The 19,112-nt window shown below is 43.1% G+C and overlaps 1 protein-coding gene and 1 pseudogene across 3 annotated transcripts in view; both read right to left on the bottom strand.

The window, feature by feature from the left end:
- The window catches only part of rufy3 (RUN and FYVE domain containing 3), a 26,689-nt gene extending 7,577 nt beyond the window's left edge, over window positions 1-19,112 (bottom strand). The window contains exons 1-17 of one of the 3 annotated variants that reach the window (XM_085180003.1): window positions 19,031-19,112; window positions 18,346-18,433; window positions 17,583-17,654; window positions 8,306-8,479; window positions 7,971-8,088; window positions 7,697-7,798; window positions 6,369-6,492; window positions 5,088-5,152; window positions 4,638-4,703; window positions 4,488-4,557; window positions 4,281-4,370; window positions 4,114-4,197; window positions 3,654-3,821; window positions 2,879-2,976; window positions 1,823-1,942; window positions 161-287; window positions 7-77 (exon numbers count right to left, since the gene is read on the bottom strand). In XM_085180003.1, coding sequence (XP_085036129.1) covers window positions 7-77; window positions 161-287; window positions 1,823-1,942; window positions 2,879-2,976; window positions 3,654-3,821; window positions 4,114-4,197; window positions 4,281-4,370; window positions 4,488-4,557; window positions 4,638-4,703; window positions 5,088-5,152; window positions 6,369-6,492; window positions 7,697-7,798; window positions 7,971-8,088; window positions 8,306-8,479; window positions 17,583-17,654; window positions 18,346-18,382 — 1,586 coding nt within the window. In that variant the 5' untranslated portion in view covers window positions 18,383-18,433; window positions 19,031-19,112. The other 2 variants (XM_085180001.1, XM_085180002.1) reach the window with 2 other exon arrangements.
- LOC146506159 (zinc finger MYM-type protein 1-like) lies at window positions 14,319-16,249 on the bottom strand (annotated as a pseudogene).

Here is a 19,112-nt window from a genome sequence, read left to right as displayed (position 1 = left end):
ACCTACAGGCTGGTTTTGTCCTCCGGGCTACTCTGCAATTGGTCTTTCTCCTTCACTGACGGGGATTCTGGGAGTTGCTGTTAGAAACACAGTCATAAGCCACCAAAGTACAGCTGACAGCTGTTCGTCGGACATATCGTTAATGTGAGAATCCACGTACTGTTGGTACATCCTCTGGTTGTCTCCTGTCGGTCCGCGGAGTGCTGGACTGAGGTACCGAGGAGGCACCGAGGTGATGCTCGCTCTTTCGATCGCGACCTTTTCTCAGCTCTCGCTCCAGATTAGACCTGAAACAGCAAAATAAGCCAAAGAATAGAAACATATAGTTCAGTGACGACAGTAATTAATAAACATATCTGGAGCAGAAAAAGGAACAACGGGGAACCTCCAAGGTTATAGCATGTTATACATCCTGTGTAACTGAAATCTGTGAAACGTCGCTACTCAAAACCTTCTAGAAACCACTCTCTGTATCGATGTGGTTTGATGGGCTACAGATCGTTAGTATTTGTACGTTTCTATTAGGGGTGCAACAACACTCGTATCGATATTGAACCGTTCGATACGGTGCTTTCGGTTCAGTACGCATATGTATCGAACAATACAACATTTTTAATTTATTTTATCAACTTTTCTTCTGACGGTGCTGTCTGTGTTGAGCGCTCAGTGGATCTGCGCTCGACAGTGCAGCCTAGGCGGAGTAGTCGAACGCAGATTCACTGAGCGCAGCACAAGCTAGCGAGACAGAAGCTAAACTCGTTGCAACATGGCAAATTGAACCTCCCCCACCCTCATTCATATCTGGCGTTTGGAACTATTTTGGTTTTCATGTGACCTATGACCCTGAAGGTAAGCACGTCATGGACAAAAGTAAAACAGTATGTTGGATGTGCCAGCAATGCTCAATTACATGGGTGGGAACTAGTCCGTTAGCGCAGTTAGCTCATTAACGTGTTGCCGTCCAGCCCCACGCACGGGGCGATCCGCGGTAGCTCGTTAACGGAGATTTGCCGTGTTGTGGCGTTAACGTCATTTCAGATTAACGCTGACAGCACTAGTGGGAACACAACGAATATGACTGCACATTTACTCCGACATCATCCTAGTGCAAAGACAAGTGGAAGCAGACAAAAACAACAAGCAGGCATGCTACAAACTTTACCCGAGTCATTTAGACAGCCGTTAGCACATGATTCTCCTTATGGGGACCTGATATGTTTAATATGCTGCTGAGAATATAGCCCAGAAGAAGCGTATAGTAGAGCTTTTATTTGGAAAGAGACATTTCTCTGTAATAAACTCTTTTCCAAAGATGAGGGATTTCTCAATCAGAGAGATTTATTATTATTATTATTTTGTTGTTTCAGCAACATTAAATTTAAAAACTGTACTTTTGAGTTAAAATATATATTTATAATTTTAATAAATGACAAATTAAAAAGGCATGAACATTTTTTTGTATCGAAAAAATATCAAACCGTGACACCAAAGTATCGAACCGAACCGTGAATTTTGTGTATCGTTGCACCCCTAGTTTCTATGGTTACAAATGGCTGCACAAGTCTTTGATGAAATTGTAAAAGATCTCAATGAGAGCACTGAGACCACAGAGTGAGAGTCTGACTGTTTTAACAAAGAAAGTCTGAAAGACTGCCAACTGCCACGGCTTACAGCGTCTACAAAACGCCTCGTGTAGATGAGGTAGTGAAATCGTACTTCAGAATCTGTTTTAGTAATAAGGAAGCGATTTGTCTTCTTCCTCTTTGTTTTGGTCATCTCAGTGTTTCAAATGGAGCAGGAGTAGTGAGGCGCCAGACTTTACCTTTGCTTCCTCAGCTGCTCCACCTCCACCTGCAGACTCTCGATTTTGTCTCCAAAGTCCTGCTTGAAGAGCCGGTTCGCCTCTAGAGCCAGGTCCCTCTCCTTCTCCGCCTGCTTGCATCTGGTTTGGGGTGAGCGGGTTAACATAAACTCATGGGAAAATAAAAATGTGATGAAGGGAAACGTGGCTGGGAAGAGAGATCAACTCAAACTAAAATGTAAGAGCAACCTGGGACACGGTGACCAAAGACCATGAAGCAGACTCTGTTTGTTTAGCGTTTTATTAGCCTAATGATTACTACAGTTGACACCAAACTTATGTTCACATACAATTTTAAATTATTCATTAATTTTGCCCTTTCCTTCTTCTGCGCTGGACGTTCGACTCCAACAAACCCCTCTGATATCTGGCGCCACACGCCACTTCTCCCTGTCGGTTGAGAATATCTGACAGCCTCAGGTTTGAGGACGAATCACATTACAGCAACTGTCAAATACTCAGCATGGGTTTATTGGCACATCAGTCCATCAGACACATCTACTCCTCTTATGTCTGACTAAAGCATTACCGGGGCAGTTTTTAGAAACGGAAATCTGAAGTAGAAATCTGATGTGGCGAACACATCTGGCAGAAAACACGAGGATTAAGGGGCTGCTAAAGGATCCGTTCAGTCCACACTAAAAGCTGATGCTGGAGCGCTGCTGCAGGAGGTCGTAAGAAGATGGTTTTTATTTTGTAACAACAAAGGAGCATCGTACAGAAAAGATAACATCCTAGTTTGGTTATTTCTATATTAGGCAGGGTTGTATGTTTGTTTTCAGACTCGTGAAAGCAGCAAGCTACTGCTGCAGCTGCAGCAGCTTCCCCGCTGCAGAGTTCAGGTTCCGGGCCTGCTTCGCCAAATGTTTGTCACTGATTTTTTTCAAAAGATGAACAAATGATGGAAAAAATTAAAGAAAAAGAAAGTGAAGAGAGAGAAAATGCGTCCGTGAACATAAGAAATGTCATCTGGAAGCACCAAATGCACATCGTGCTGTAATAATAAACTAGCCTCACCTGGTCTCCAGCTGTTTTATGGTCCCTGACATCTGGTTCATTTTCTCCTCCATGCGAACGATGATCTCACTCTTCTGTTTCGAGCTGGCATCGGCACTCTGCAGAAGATGATCCAAACTAGTCAACTGATGTCTTTCCTCCATATACACTCAGATTTGTGAGAAAAGAGATTTTTGGGGATCTAATCCTCCACCTGCTCGTCATCCCTAGAACAGCAGGTGGAGGATCGGGATTAGGCGGCTGTGAAGACTCGGGGTCCGAAAAAGGAAGGACAGGTGGACGGATGAAATATCTGATAAATGCGACCATCCCTAGTTGATAAGTTAATGCTGATAAGACGGCAAGAAATCCAAATTAAGAGACTAAACTCCTGTGCACCTTTTAATCTGAGGCCAGATTGAAAACCTTTTCCGCCTGACATTTTCAGTGTGTTCCAGTAAACTAATTGGTCCATTTTATTCTTGCTTTGTGGAACAGTTTCAGTCTTCTTACAGTTAAGCAGACCTTTGAATTTTCTCATTGAATTTGCCTCTTTTCTGCCTTAACTGAATAAAAATGCCAAGTTCTTACTGTCAGTCAGTATCGACTGCTGTCCGCACGTTATTCTAGACAGGAAGTGATGCTTTATCGTTTCACAGAGCTAATAGTGAAATTAACCACCTACAAGTTTCTGGGAAAAGCTGAAATCTACGAGTGAAGCTCTGAGAGACAAAAGTGGATGTGCGCCTTTTAAAAGCAGCGTCCTCACAATCAGACACGAGAAGCTCCGCCTCACCTGTGACTTGTGCGTTAGCTGTTGGTTGATGGCACGAAGGTCTTCCAGCTGCTGTCTGAGCTCCACCAGAGCGTCCTGCTTCTCACAGACGTCTTTCTCCAGCATCTTCATGGACAGCTCCATCTCCTGCTTCATCCCGATCTGCACCTCCAGCTCCTTCTCCACATCCTGCACACAAGTCAGACTTTGTCAGTTAGAAGAATATAAGCAGGAATGTCAGAATTAAACTCTAAGCTAAATGGACTGAATTTGGACTCTGCTGACTGTTTCTCCACATAAGCTTTGTTGTATTTCTGTGTAAATGGCAGCTAAAATGAAAACACTAAACAGACCAAGCACATTTGTTACTATTAACTACAAACTTAGTCAGCAGATGACGCGGCTACATGTGTAATCCCTCGCTGGCATCAACGCCTCAACGACTTAAAGCTACACAAAGACTCAAATAGCTGAAACGCACCAGTCGAAGCAAAGTTTCCTCTTTGAGCTGCTTGCGTGTTTCCCCCAGCGCCTGTCCGTCTGCTGCTGAATCACTTCTTAATGCCTGAAGAAAAAAAGGAACGCTTGCTTTTATTACAAGTTTCCAAATGCTCGAGTCAGCTGCTGCATAAACTGGCAGATAAGCACCTTTCTGGACTCCAGCTGATATGAGCTCTCCTCCTTTACTCTCTCCACGTCTTCTTGTAAAGTGATGATCCTGTTATTCGCCACTGCGAGCTGCAAGGACAGAAATCAACAAAGCAGCTCGGTAAACAGGAAGTCCCTGCAGCCGGGCAAAAAACATGCAAGGCTGACATTTAAAGAGTTTTTGAAGAGGATCACTGTGAGACTCGCCTCTTCTGTCAGCTTCGTGTTGGACTTTTCCAGAGCGTCCACTTTGGCCTGCAGGTTATTTACCGACGCGCTGTAAACAGGCAGAAAGCAGGTGAGTCACCGAGCTCGCCACGGTGAGCAGAGCAAAGTGAGCGCACCTCCCCGACAAACCTTAAATGTCTGTTCAGCTCCTCCACGTAGTTCTTCTGATCGAGAATCGCTGTGATCTGACCGTCCCTGAAAACGCACAAAGAGAAACGTGCAGTTAGCCGCCAGGCGCACAAACACACAGCAACTACAAAACAATAGAAATCTGACAGAAAATCTCACACTGGTGCAGCATTTTTAAACTGTTTGGGCTAAAATGTGTTTCAGGAACAGAAATGGAAGAATTTTCAGATTTTCTCTTTTTCAATAATCAAGTTTAAAGACCACACATTGGAAAAATATGGTCCGAAGGCTGGGGCTCAATCCAGCCGTCCAAATAAAAGAACACTTTCTGTTAATTAAGTTCAAGACAAATGCTGTCAGTCACAGAGGTAGGAGTGAAGCCAAAACAAAACACGCTCCTATTACAGGCCCACAGTCACTGCTGATGGGACTCGAGGAGCCAGGACTCACCCCTCCGCGCTCTTGCTGCTGTGTCCACCGTCTTTTAGGTACATGGAGAAATCGATCACCCCAACCTGCAGATGTTATAAGAAAAAGGCAAAAAACGAATGACAGGAGGCATCCTCGTATGTAAAACAACTGAAAGTATGTGTGGAAAGTCTGCAGGCTGAAATATTTTAGTCTCCAAGCTCAGGCGACATTCCTCACAGTCACTCTGGACTCCCAACCTGAGAGCTGAACATCTGACTGACTACACCTGTGAGCTGCTGAAACAACCAGGAGCTGCACTGCTCAACATTTTAATGTTTATGAAGCAGAGCACTGCGCCCCATTACATTACTCTTAATTCAGTTGTGCTGCTGTGTAAAGGAAACATCGCTGCACTTCATATTTAAATGATCTGAACAGATGGTTTAACTCAGGGTGGGGAACTCCAGGCCTCGAGGGCCGGTGTCCCTGCAGGTTTTAGATGTGTCCTTGATCCATCACAGCTGATTTTAATGACTAAATGACCTCCTCAACATGTCCTGAAGTTCTCCTGAGGCCTGGTAATGAACTAATCATTTGATTCAGGCGTGTTGACCCAGGGTGAGATCTAAAACCTGCAGGAGACCTGGAGTTCCCCACGCCTGGCTTAACGAAAGGCTTTTGTTGGCATTTTTAAGGGAAAATACTGACTGTAGGAAAGAAATGAAACAACAACTCATTAGTGAGAGTTCAAATATACAGATATATAAATGCCATCTGGACAAAATTTGAATGCCAAACAAACTTAATTCAATAATTCTAAATAACCACAGTGTAGACACTGTTTTTGCCAAATCTGGACCAAACCCGGCCGACACAGACCAGATTTTTAAGACCGATACCATACAGGTGTTTGGTGATTTTAAAATGATATTGATTAAATATTAAAATGAAAACATAAACAGATCTCCCAAACATTTATTCGTTTACTCTTTCGAGCCAGTACACACCACATGCTTCAACCTTTGAAAGAAGCCACTTTAGACATTTACAAATAAAATGATGGATTATTTTCCTTTAACATGAACTTGTATCATGTCAGGTTGTTGGCGTTATTGCAGAAAATAAAAAGCTATTTTACACATGTCATAAAGTCCATGTCTGGTCTGTGATCAGTGAAACTGAATTTGACGCGCTTGTTCATGTGGGCTGAGAGAAATCGATGCCACACCAGGGAGTGTGATGAATTTTCCTCTGCCTTACTTCTCATTTAGTTTGAGCTGCTGTAAGTGGAGTTGGAGGTGAAGGTGAAAGCAGACTAACCTGCGAGTCCAAGTCCTCTCCCTTCATACACAGATTGGCATCGATGACATTTAATCCAACCAGAAGCCCGGCGATGACGGCACCTTCCTCCTCCATCATCAACGCGTTTGGCTCGTAAAATTCACTACAGAGAAGAGACAAAGGGCTACAACGTCAGGGTTTTAGGTTTGTATAAAACACTACCGGAGCCAAAAACAAACAAACAAAAACTGCAGATCCTCAGATGGCCACTTGAGACAGGCTACACAGTGGGGTCAGGGGCTGAGGGAGGAACCAGGCCCAGCTGATGCCAGAGTCCAAGAACAGGCATTACTAATACAAACTGACTGATTACACACCTTAAACACACTTTGATTAAAACAGCTCGCAATCTGGATTTAGGGAGCCCATCGAGATAAAACACCTTGATAGGACGCTGATTTTTTTACCACAGTGTAAAGTTCAAAGTTGAACCTGCAGGTTCAAAAGCTTGTTGAAAATTCAAAACCTTTAACAAATGGCATAAAAATAGCAAATGCACTAAAATGAGGATTTACATGATGCATGTCATGCAGACAGAGTGTGGTATGAACTGTGGGACAACACTGTCTCCTTTCATGAAGGATGCTTCACTGCATCCTCTGGATAGGAGATCATATGAAGGAAGCACTGAAGCATCTTAAAAAAAGACTTTGACCAGCTGTTATTATTTCAGGGTCAGGTGACCTATCTGACTGCTCCACTGACTGATATAAGATGTGCAGCAAGTGCACCGCAAACTCCTGACCCACCGCTCTGGAGCCGGACTCTCATCCTCCTGAGCCAACTGACCAGGCGGTAAACTGAACACAGGATTATGATGGTGACGTTGGAGGGAAACTAAGAAGACAGAATTTAAATGTAGATTTATGTAGTAGCGTTTACATAAAACAGCACAGCCAGTGATACAAGCTGCTGTCTGGACCTCAACACCTGTCTGTGACTGAGTTTGACCACAGCTAGCTCTGATCGAGGTGATAACTGCTCTAAGCAACCAGGTTTGCTGCGTTATTAAAGTTGTGCATTATCAGGAGCATGGCAGCTTAAACATACAGGTGAATGAAGACTGTGCTGCAAGCTGCCTGCTTGCCTCCTCATCTGCTAAGTAAAGTCAGCGAACTGAACCTTTCCTTCATATTTGTGGTGTTTCTGCCTTCTGGAGAAGTTTAATGCAATTACCTGATAAATTATAATCATCTGTTATAATTAATGACTGACAGATGTTGTGGCTGCAGTGGTCAACAAGAGACACCACATTCATCCTTTCACATCAAGTCTTCGCCTCTGTGAATATTACGATCCAAACACACCTGAGCAGGTCCTTTCTGTTGATGATGGTCTTCATATAGTCTGAGAGCTTCTTCTGCATTAAGGCCAGTCGTAACCAGGCGCGTCCTCTTCCTAGAGGAGTTCTGGTATCAAACATGGGAAGAGTGAGATGTGCACACACTAACAGCCTTTACAAGATTATGGCAGCTAGCAAAGAAGCTCCAGCCGCGTTCTGGCATTGTTTAAAGCTCAGATGACATAATTAAAATCCAAGCAGAAGAGCCTTTTTTTGTAGGAAACTTTGAACAAACTCACTTGAGCCCAGGCAGGTCTTTTACGCTGGCAGTGATCTCTCCTGCCTCAGGCGTCAGCTTCTCAACCAGCTCCAATGGTCCCCAGAAGGACTTGTTCTGGCCCAGGAAGGTCTTCTTAGCTGAAGATTGACAGACAACGATGAGACGGACAGACTGAGAGCGTGCATACAGAAAGAGCAAAAACACACTGGCCTCAATACAGTTAAAAGGAAACTAAAGCAGGAGTTTAAGACTAAATATTCCTCACAGCTATGTCAACTGTACATTTTAATCTCTCACATCTCACTGTCAAAAACTGTAAGGAGTTATAAAAGACAACATGAATGCAGTTTTTACTTTTCAGCCCGTGTTTCAGACAGTGCTCCATCACGACAAAGAACTGCTGCAGAGGTGCATAGTCAGAGTCAAGCGTGCGTCCCAGGTTGAGCGCAGACTCGATCAGGCCCTTGATGCTCAGTTTGGCCATGTTCATCAAGTTAAGCCTCTCGATTGCGATGGGATCCTTGGGATCTAAAAGACGGAGAAAAGGAAACAGACTTTTATCATTTTCACCTTCAGAATTTAACAGCACAAATAAATCAGGAACTAAACTCTGTATTTCTTAAACAGAAATTTTAAAAAAGTCAGTTTCCAGGAAGGTGAAATAAAGAATACACAGCACGACAACAAAGACTCCATCATTACAAATAGCTAAAAGAAGACAAACTCCAGGACTTACTGTGAAAAACCTTGTAAATCTGAAGATTATATACAGTTTAATTATAAACTATAAAATGTGTCTGCAAGAGAAATAGTCTCAATTAAGAGAAAGTTTAATACAGTCCACTCGTTCTGCACGCCTGATCCTGATCTATTATTTACGTCAGCATTTAACACAGAGGCTTTTAGTGGAGGTGCTCTATGCTGCCCTGCAGATTTGTTTACATTATTAATACAGTTGCACATTTAAAGTTTACATTTGCAGTGCAGCATGTTCATCTTATTCTCTAACGCAAAATGTAAACAAATTAGCAGAGATACTCGGCATGCTGGTATTACAACTGTATAAATTAGTAATAATAATATTAATGAAAGTAAAATAGAAAATTGTAGAAAACTGGAAAAAAGATTCAGGCAACTAAACAACGAGACACTGAGAAATACTGAGCTGGTTCAGGAGGACGCCGTGACTTATCTGGGTATTTTATAGCGGCTACTGGTCTGCTTGATTAAAAACCATTTTCTTCATGTGTCAATCTGAATTGTTTAAAAAAAAAAAAAAAGAATAAAAAACAGAAGAAGAAGAAGAAAGTGCCCATCTTTTATAACACTTTCAGTGGAAACTACAGATCCATAAGCTTCCACCTCTGAAAAGCGACGCCGACGCTTTAGCTCCTTAAAGCTGCATTCTTCCTAATGCAGCCAGCAGGGGGCGATACCAGCGGCTGTAATAAGGTCTTTGACTCTGTACGCGTCTGTAGGAAAACAACCTTCCTTTATCTTTCTTTCTCTAACAACCTTATGGCATATATCACAAGTTTCAGGTCTTAGTAAATACAACATGAAGCTCATTTGTTTTAATGTTACAATTAAGACTTAAAAAGGTGGATAAAGCAGAGCATGCTCTATTGTGTGGCTGATAAGTGTGCAGTGTCCCTCAGCTTCAGATCCAGCTCTCACTTGTTACCTCCAGTTTTATACAGTCTATAATAATAATAATAATAATAATAATAATAATAATAATAATAAACATATCATGAACAGTTATTATACAATAAAAATATTATGTGCATATGTTTAAAATATAAGATGTCCTGCATCTGTCCCTGTGGATCTGAATCAGTCTGTTTGAGAAAATGTTCAACAGGATGGTAATGATTACACGTCTCCCATAAAAAGGTTTGACACTACCAGTGCTATGATAGATTTTTTAAGCAACAAACTTGTGCATGTTGTCGTTATCAATAACAAGAACCTCAGAAACCGATGCAAAGTGAGTGAAGAGGAGAGAGAACGAAAGCCTAAAGCAGATGTTTCTGTTGTCTGTTAATGGGCTTCTGTAATGTCATTAAAGTGGACTCTTCAGCGGTGTAGGCTGAAAGCTGCAGCGCTTCATTTGCCAACTGAACTGCCTACGAGTGCCTGGCAGCTGGCCTGCTGAGAGTAGGTGTGGCAGTTTTAAAAACAATAAAAACAGAGCACAGTTATCTGTTTACAGTCAGGCTTGTGTTTGCTGCCAAATCTATCATTGGCTGCATTCCGCTTTGTCAGTGGGAGAAACTAAATGAAAATCATCAACACACAAACATGTTTGTTCTGTGCAACTGGGATCTTCTGTAAGGAGCAACAGCTACCAAGTGCTTGAAGCCTCCCAGCAGGACCTGGCTGCTTTGTTGTCCGCCCCTGGCTTATTTATAAGTGGCGTCATCCTGCTGCGTAACCCTCAAAGAAATCAAACCCGTCGTGACACAGCTCGCACCGTTCACCAGGTGAAATATGTTGCTTCTGGTGTCCGCGATGCACACCACCACGCCCTAACACATATCGCACTGTGCTCACAAACACTTCCTCAAACGTTGAGCTAATCTGTCACGTTACCTTCATGGACCGGCTCGGGGTCTGGCGTGAGCGAGATGTCGTTGAGCTCGCGGAGGCACAGCCACTCGCCATCGACAGAGACGCGAAAGTTGCACAGATAAATGGTCTCCCTGGCAGCCTGGGTGATCTTGTCTGTGGTGGGAGTCGGGGTTTCGCTCTGAGGCGTCAGATCAGACATGATGACTCAGCTTGTGCGAGGCAAAACCAACACCACCGAAGGGGAAAAGGGAGGGGGGGGAGGTACAAAAGATGCAGGAGCTTTGCGTTCCAACAGCCAGAGAAGGCCAGAAAAACAAAGATGAAAGATGAAAAGAGAATCAGAGGAAGAAACAAAGAGGACAAGACGGGAAAGGCCCTTCAGCAGGTGTTAGAAAGGGTGCTCCTCCTCTTTATGCATGCATCCTCCTCTCCTCCTTGCTACAACTGAGTGAAACAGGCTGCTGTCTGTGCCTTCTACCTCCACCGCCTCCTCCTCTTCAGCCTCTTGTTATCCCCTTTTGTGCCGACTGGGGATTTAAAATGCAACAGAGCGCACCGTGCTGAAAAATCACAGCCCTCCTCCGGTCAGCTTAGCACCGGTTCTCTGTGATTGGACTGCCTGCGCACCGCAGTGAATGCACTGGGTGGGTGTTGACCAAGATGGCTGATGGCAGCGCTGGGTACAGCAACACATTGTCACGTGAGCAGATGGTGCATGCGTAAAAAAAAAGAAGCTAAACTAAGGGGGGGAGGGGGGTCCCCGGAGTAACCAACCGAGGCTAATGATGCAGCAGAGGGCCTGTGTCTCTCTGAAGCATCAACAACATCCCCCCCTCCTCCCAGTCTCGAACACGGGCCTGTCAGCTGGCTGCAGCAGAAAAACAGCAGCAGCAGTGAGCATGAAGGGCAATAAGGCCAAAGGTCCCACATGTAAGCGGGGGCCATCTATTTTTTAAATCCCCCACCCATTTTGGTACAGCTTCCCTGTGCCTAACACCTTAAACATCGAGCTGGATATTGACGAATCAGATCATCTTTAGAGGACAACAAAAATAAACATGTGACAAATTTAATTGAGAAAGTTTTCTTTTTTTTTTAATCGATTGCTTTGTTTGTCTGAAACGAACCTCTGTTTTCTCTTAGAAAGTAACACCATGTGTTCAGTATAATACAGTCAAAAACTGCAGTTGCTCTAATGTTCATGAGGCTAGAAAAGTGAGTCAATCCTCACAGATGTGTTAAAACCTCCAGTTTTACAGCAGAAACAAACATGTTTATAGCATGTACAGTAAACAGCTTAGTTTCCATATTGTAAAAACTTTATGGAGACAATTATTTTATACGCTTTCTACTTCGATTGACAGCCATTCGATCACAGGTGACTACAGCGTAACCAAACTGAACCTCTCTACCATGTTGCATTGGTATTTTGGGGGCAGTTTAAAGATGCTAAGGCACATAGTGCACAGAGGTCGCCAACTTTCTCCAGAGTTAATCGGTAGGACCTCAAACTTCCTGTCCCTTCAGATTAGATCAAGAGCAGTGCACACAGAGCTTCGTGGAATGTGTTTACATCCCTGAGCAGCTGCATCAAGCCTTATATCACCAAGTGATATAAGATGCAGTGGTGTAAAGGTACAGCTACTAGACTCTAGTGGATTGGGCACATTTTCTCTGGAGTGGTGAATCACACTTCTCCGTCTGGCATTGAGATGGATGAGTCTGGGTTTGGCGGTTGCCAGGAAAGTGGTACTTGTCTGACTGTAGTGGGCCAAGTGTAAAGTTTAGTAAAGTTTCTACGATTATGCCGGGGGCTGTTTTTCAGAAGCTGGACTTGGCCCAAAGGAACTCTTAGCGCTTCAGCATACGAGACATTTAGGAAAACTTCATGCTCTCAGCATTTTGGGAACAGTTGGGGAACGCCCTTTCCTGTTCCAACATGAATGCACACCACTGCACAATGCAAGGTCCACAAAGACATGAATGAGAGAGTTTGGTGTAGACGAACTTGGTCCTGACCTCAACCTAATAGGGCACCTTTGGGATGAATTAGAGGGGAGACTGTGAGACCACCATCAGTGTCTGACCTCACAAGGAGAAGTCAAAAATCCCCATAAACACTCCTAAACCTTGTGGAAAACCTTAGAAGAGTTCCAGCTTTCATAGCTGCAAAGGGTGGGCCAACATAGCATTAAAGCCTATGAATTAAGAATAGGATGTTACTCAAGTTTTATACTGTAATGTATTGGACAGACATTACTGACCTATTGCCTACATTTATTTAAGGTCTCTCTGCAAGAGCTTTGGAAACTAAAGTAAAAGGGATCTATATATCTGAAATGCCACAGAGACCTGTGTGCTGATAGAGAATGAAGATGTGAAAGCAAACAGGTATTTTAACAACAGGTTAACTCTGTCACGACCAACGACAGGACCAGTCAAAGACTCAATACCTCAGGAAGGTTTCTAACTGAATTAAGTGACCCTAAAGTATCTGCAGCCAGAATAAGAGCTATAACAAATACATCCACTCCTTTGAAGAGTTCCTGTAAATACTAAAGAAAGGTGTCTGAATGCTTCCTTTATTACCTCCTTTAAAAGAGGACACACTGGACAATCCCTTTATGAAAGGAAAGTACACAACACCACCCAGAAGCTCACCACAGCACACAAAATTAAATCATCAACATGAGCCACAAGTGATGCTCATCATGTTAATCAGTCAACCAAGCCTGTCAAAACACATGACACATGTTGACACGTTAGCCGAGAAACAACACAGAAGAACACACAGCGGCTTTTACTTTGCAGAGAGAAATCTGAGGCTGAGAGTCAACAATCATGTGATGTAGCTTATTCTCTCCCCAGCTTTAGCTCCGATAACTCCTGGTACTTTACTGAGTTCATGTGTCAGCAAGGTGTTTGTTTACGGACGTTGGAAAGTTAGCCAACAATGCTAGCAGCACAAACTGCAGCGTTACAGTTGGTATTCTCAGTGTATTAGGAAGCTAGTGTTAGCTGTCAGGGAAAGGTGTACTTTTTGAAGTTGGTCAGCACTTACTTCGTCGCCTCGATTCGATTCGTTCAATCTGGAAGTCATACTGTCGAAGCGGAGCGGGCGGCAGCGATCCAGCCTTTGCGAAGCGCAGGTTGGACGAGTTTAAAGCCTCCTTGAAGTAAATCACTGAGGTCGGGGAGAGAGTTTCGTCCGGGCTGTCAGTGTGTCCGTTTTCATCGGAGGAGTTTTGTTTGTCGGAACTTTCTGAAGAAGACCGCAGAGGAAGATCTCCCGGCGGCATATCCCGCTCCGCCATCCTCTCTTCAGTCAAATTCGTCTCATGTGACCGGGGAAGGGGGGCTGTCGGGCAGTACCAAGCTAGTTAGCTGCGGTTAGCTTCTACAGACATGCACTGAGGTGATTAGCAACAGCTGGATAGTGACTCACTTGACAGTAAAACCTCTCTAGTAATCACTCCGCCTTTCGTCCTGTCCACCACGGCCTCTCCATGACCCGGATATAGCCACGTCTCAGCATTTTGGTCAGATTTGTTGCCAATTTCGCGAGAGTTTAGGCGCTGTGTCAGCTGTCTTTTACATACACAGAGCCCATACACGAAGCAAGATTTGACACCAGCAGCAGAAGCACGACTGGGAACGTCCTCCTATGTTTCCCATGATACATTGCGAAACATGTCGCATTAAAGGAGCCTTTTCTGTGCTCTATTTTTATCTTAGTGTGTTAAAAATAGACCCTGCAAGCATTTAGGTGTATAAATAGCGCAGTTTGTTGTAGAAGATAAAAAGTAAACTGTCATTTTTCCCCACTAACAAAGACTTTAGCTAACACTGATGTGGCAGCTAAGAGCCTAAAAACACACAAAAGCTGGATTATAGCCAGAGGCGGAGCCAGACATGGTATACACCCGGGGCTTAGCCCTAAAGGGTAATAGGGGTGGGGGTTGGAAATGACAAAAAAAAACCTGCTGTGAAGTTGAAGATTTATTAGGCTGTGTTGTAAGCTTTAAAAAAACTTAATATGAGAAAAAAAAATCACATATGCAGCTTAAAAATAGTTTTTTACTTAAACAGCAAGGCAGAACGAAATTAGGGCTGTTTCAAGATACAGGGACTAAACCCCAATTCAACCACACACAGAACTGATCCGGAATGGAAACAGTAGAATAACAGTTCAAAATCAGGACTACTTTAGGACTTAACCAACAAAGAACCAAAATCAAAACTAGATGACAGTAGCACTAAAAATCATCACAGATCTGCACTACACTGACAACCCCTCTTTATTGTGGTAACATGAGATTGCATCTTTGAGGCTTGAGTTTTGCAAACCTATCAATGACATTTTCAGGGTCAACATTATCCAAGTACTCCTTCTCAATAGATAATATGGCCAAATCATTCAGCCTCTCTTGTCCCATGGTTCTCCTTAGCCACATGTGGAGACGACGCAAGGCACTAAACGAGCGCTCACAGCTGCAGCTACTGACAGGAATGGTTAGTGCAATTCTAAAGATGACCTTCAGAGTTGGGAACATGTCCTCGTCAAGCAAGTGGAAGGCAGTTGTGATGTCGCAAATGTTCTCTTTTTCCATTTTTCTTTTCATGAAGTTTTTTGCCACAACAAGTTCTTCAGGCTTTATCGTCACATGGTAGTGTGCCGCAATGAGTTTTAAGGCATCTTCGGAAAGGAATGTTGGGGAGGATGGATTGCATGCCTGAATGCCCTCCATTATTTTCTGTCCTGCCCCAGAAAATCTGTCTGCTAGCTCCTGCAACATTCGGTCCAAACAAGGAAAGAATATCTCGCACCTAAACTCTGCTGAGCTTGCGAGATTTGGTGTTGCACCACAGCTGGACTCAAGTACAAATCCTTCGAGTCTTTCCTGTTTGTGTCGTGCTCCCTGAGGAATCTGGATGTTGTAGCTTCCACAAATGTCCATGGCCTTCTCAAATATTTCCTCAGCAGCAGCCTCTGTGCGCAGTATCAACTACCGACATCTTGTACTCCACAGCTTTGCCCATGTCTAGCCTTTCTCCCTGCAGGTAGCGGTGCAGGCCTTCAGTGATGCCAAGCAGCTGTGAGAACATGATTAACATGTACACAGTCTTGGGTTTTGACAGCTTGGACAAGATCCCTTTAGCAACAGGAGTGTTTGTGGCCTGGGAGTTGCTAAAACTGCAGAAATGTTGTTGAGAAGGGCTTTGACAGAATTTACTTGGCAGGCTCATCTTGTGTTAGAGCTGAACAAGCTCAGATGCAAACAGTCCAAGGTCCTTTTGCAGTTCCTTAAACTTTGTGTGGTTTACCAGGGAGGTGTTGAAAAATGTGTAGACATTTTCCAAAAGTCCAAAGAAGTCAGAAGCAGCTGGAATAGCCCTGCATGTATGGCAAAGGACAAGGTTGAGCTCATGTGCATAGCAGTGCACATATACTGCTTCAGCACCACTCATGACAGATGCCCCATCATAGGATTGAGCAGCACAAAGTAAGTCACTGAGCATGTGATACTGCAACAGCTCCTCAATAGTGTCTGTAATGCACTGTGCATCAAACCTTTCTAATTTCCGTAGACCAAGAAAACATTCTTTGACATGACCTTTACATGACACAAAACGTACACACACTGCAAGCTGCTCCGTGTGCCCATCTCTAGCCTCATCAGCCATAACAGAGTACATCTGAGCTTCCTTCATCTCTTTAACTATATTTCATGTGAAATACTGGTTATCTCATTTTGTGAAAAATGAGACAGATAGGTAGTATGTGAGACTGGACTGTAATTTTTCAAAAATGGATCAAATGTTTTCAGCAGCTTCATGCACTCAAGGAAGTTGCCTTGATTATGACTGGATTCCTGCTCATCGTGGCCACGGAATGGTATTCCTTGTTTTCCAAGGAAACTTGTTACAGCTAAGATCCTGTGGAGATACTGTCGTCTCTCTGAAATCTCTGCTGCGCTTGCTGATCTAATGTTGCTCAACAACGTCACCTTGGTTTTTTGTGGTCTTAAAGCTGTGCCAGCAGATCATAGAAGACGAATGGCTGGAAGTCTTTTCGTGCTCCCTGAAGGCATTTAAAGCCCTCTTCCAATTGCAGAACCCTGAATGACTGAGGCCATCTTTTTTTAAAGCATTCTGCTTCCCAAAAATGCGACATGAAAAACAAAAAGCCAAGTTCCTCACAACGGGGGCGATCGTGGCTCAAGAGTTGGGAGTTCGCCTTGTAATCGGAAGGTTGCCAGTTCGAGCCCCGGCTCGGACAGTCTCGGTCGTTGTGTCCTTGGGCAAGACACTTCACCTACCGCCTACTGGTGTTGGCCAGAAGGGCCGATGGCGCGATATGGCAGCCTCGCTTCTGTCAGTCTGCCCCAGGGCAGCTGTGGCTACAACTGTAGCTGCCTCCACCAGTGTGTGAATGTGAGAGTGAATGGGTGGATGACTGGACATGTAAAGCGCTTTGGGGTCCCTAGGCGGGACTAGTAAAAGCGCTATACAAATACAGGCCATTTACCATTTAAACTGTTCCATGTAAACTGTTCAAACCAACTCTTATTGAACACCCTCTGCTGGCCTCCAAACTGGCTCAGCGGATATTGTGGGAGGACATTTTGTCCTGGACCACTTTCTAGAGTTCCTAAATCATCTCCTGCTGCTCCTTCCAGTAAACCTCCTTCAGCTGTCCTTAACGATCCACCTGCTGCTTCCTGCTGTGATGCTGTTGTGTTTTGGTTTTCTCTCACTTTCCTGATTTCCCCTGACCTCTGAATGATCAGAAAGAGAATCATTACTAATTAATGATCCCTCTGTATTTGTCTTTGTGAGTTACAAGTTTGTGCCATATTATTTTTAATTCTACCAAAGTACTCCATTTAGATTCAGAAAAGTTTATATAACTAATTAGCCTTGTTGTGCAAATAAGTCTGCATAACTTAATAAATATAGAATTTGAAAAACAACAAACCTAAAAAGATACACTAGGTACAAGATACATGTTCTGATGTTTTGACAAACAACCATTTGACTAACATGTGTGTCTCACCTGGCTCTTGTTCCATTTCTCTTCTGTCCTCATTCTCCTCTCCATCTCTGTTCCTCTCTCTCCCTCTTTGTGCTGACAATCAAGCCAAACACCAACATCATCAAATATACAGTTGAAATCAGATATTTACTCTTCAGATAAAAACACAAACACTTATTTAAGGTAAAACCTCAAATTAGACTAAATGTTTAATTTATATTTGTTAAATTTGAGAGTAAAGAGAGAAATTGTCTGTATTTCTTAATTGCAAATGACACCCAAATTGTATTCAAAACTGAGCCACACTTATGGAGCTCCACAACTCTGTTCCTGGTGTTTTGGTTGACATCTCTTGATTTTCCCATTTCAAAGAAACAGGCTCTGTGTTTTGCCTTATATGCATCCACAGCTGTGCCACCAATTTACTCACATGGACTCTACCAATCAGAAGCTTCTTCAGCTCAGAATGGAATCGTCTGGAGTTTTCTTATTAATTAACAATAAACTTAGTGTATTTGTACTCCTAAATTTGATTAAAGTGATAAAAATAGACAGCTCTCTCTCTTTATTCTGACATTTAACTAATTTAACAGATATTTCAATATTTATCTAAAACAAAAGTTTACTCTAAATTGATGTTGTACAGTAAAATGTTTTCTCCCTAAAGTGTATGTAAATATCTGGTTACAAATGTGAATATACTGCTGTGTACTGAAATCCCTCTTGTTTTGCATAGAAATATACTGAACAACATACAAAGCATAATATATAAAATAACATTTACCTGAGTTTTTTCTTTGAAAGAAGCCTCTAATGTTCATTCTTATATTTCAGTACACAACTGAAACCGATTTAGTCGGGGAGGGTAAGAACTGAAAATATGAAATAAACACACGTAAGCTAGCTACGTCCACACGTACACGGGTATTTTTGAAAACGGAGATTTTCCGTTTTCGTTTTAAAAAATAATCCCGTCCACACGTAAAGGCAGAAATGAAGGAAAACGCTGCTAGGAACATGCTAAAGCAGCAGGTGGCGATATATTCCTAACCGTGCAGAAATGTTGGCCAATCAGAAGTCTAGAAGCCTCGGCGGGAAAAAGTAAACAAAGATGGGGCATAGAAGCAGAACCGAGTCATATGTGTGGAGGGACAGTAACTGTGTGTATATATGTAAGCATTTAAACACTGCAGCGAGTACAATTAACAGTAACAGTATTGTAGAAATTCATTTCACCGAAACAATAACGTGGCGCACAATGTGACGTCAAAAATGCGCACACCTTTTTCAAAAATACCCAGGTACGTGTGGACGTAGCCTAAGACTCTAAAAAAAAAATAGCATTTGTTGATTCTCTTGAAGAACAAGTAACATAATATATGAGTCAAGTGATCAGTTTGACATCAATCTTTCGTGATACACCGTCACATTTACATTATTTGTACAGTACGAATGATTTGCTTTGGTACCTGGTCAAACTTCAGCTCTCCTCTCTCTGCCTCGCTGCGTTTCTCCAACAGCGCACTTGCAGGCAACAGCTCCCCCCGCCCC

Source organism: Neolamprologus multifasciatus, chromosome 12 (genome assembly GCF_963576455.1).
Source record: "Neolamprologus multifasciatus chromosome 12, fNeoMul1.2, whole genome shotgun sequence".
Classification (NCBI taxonomy): domain Eukaryota; kingdom Metazoa; phylum Chordata; class Actinopteri; order Cichliformes; family Cichlidae; genus Neolamprologus; species Neolamprologus multifasciatus.
This window is presented reverse-complemented; position numbering and strand designations above follow the sequence as displayed.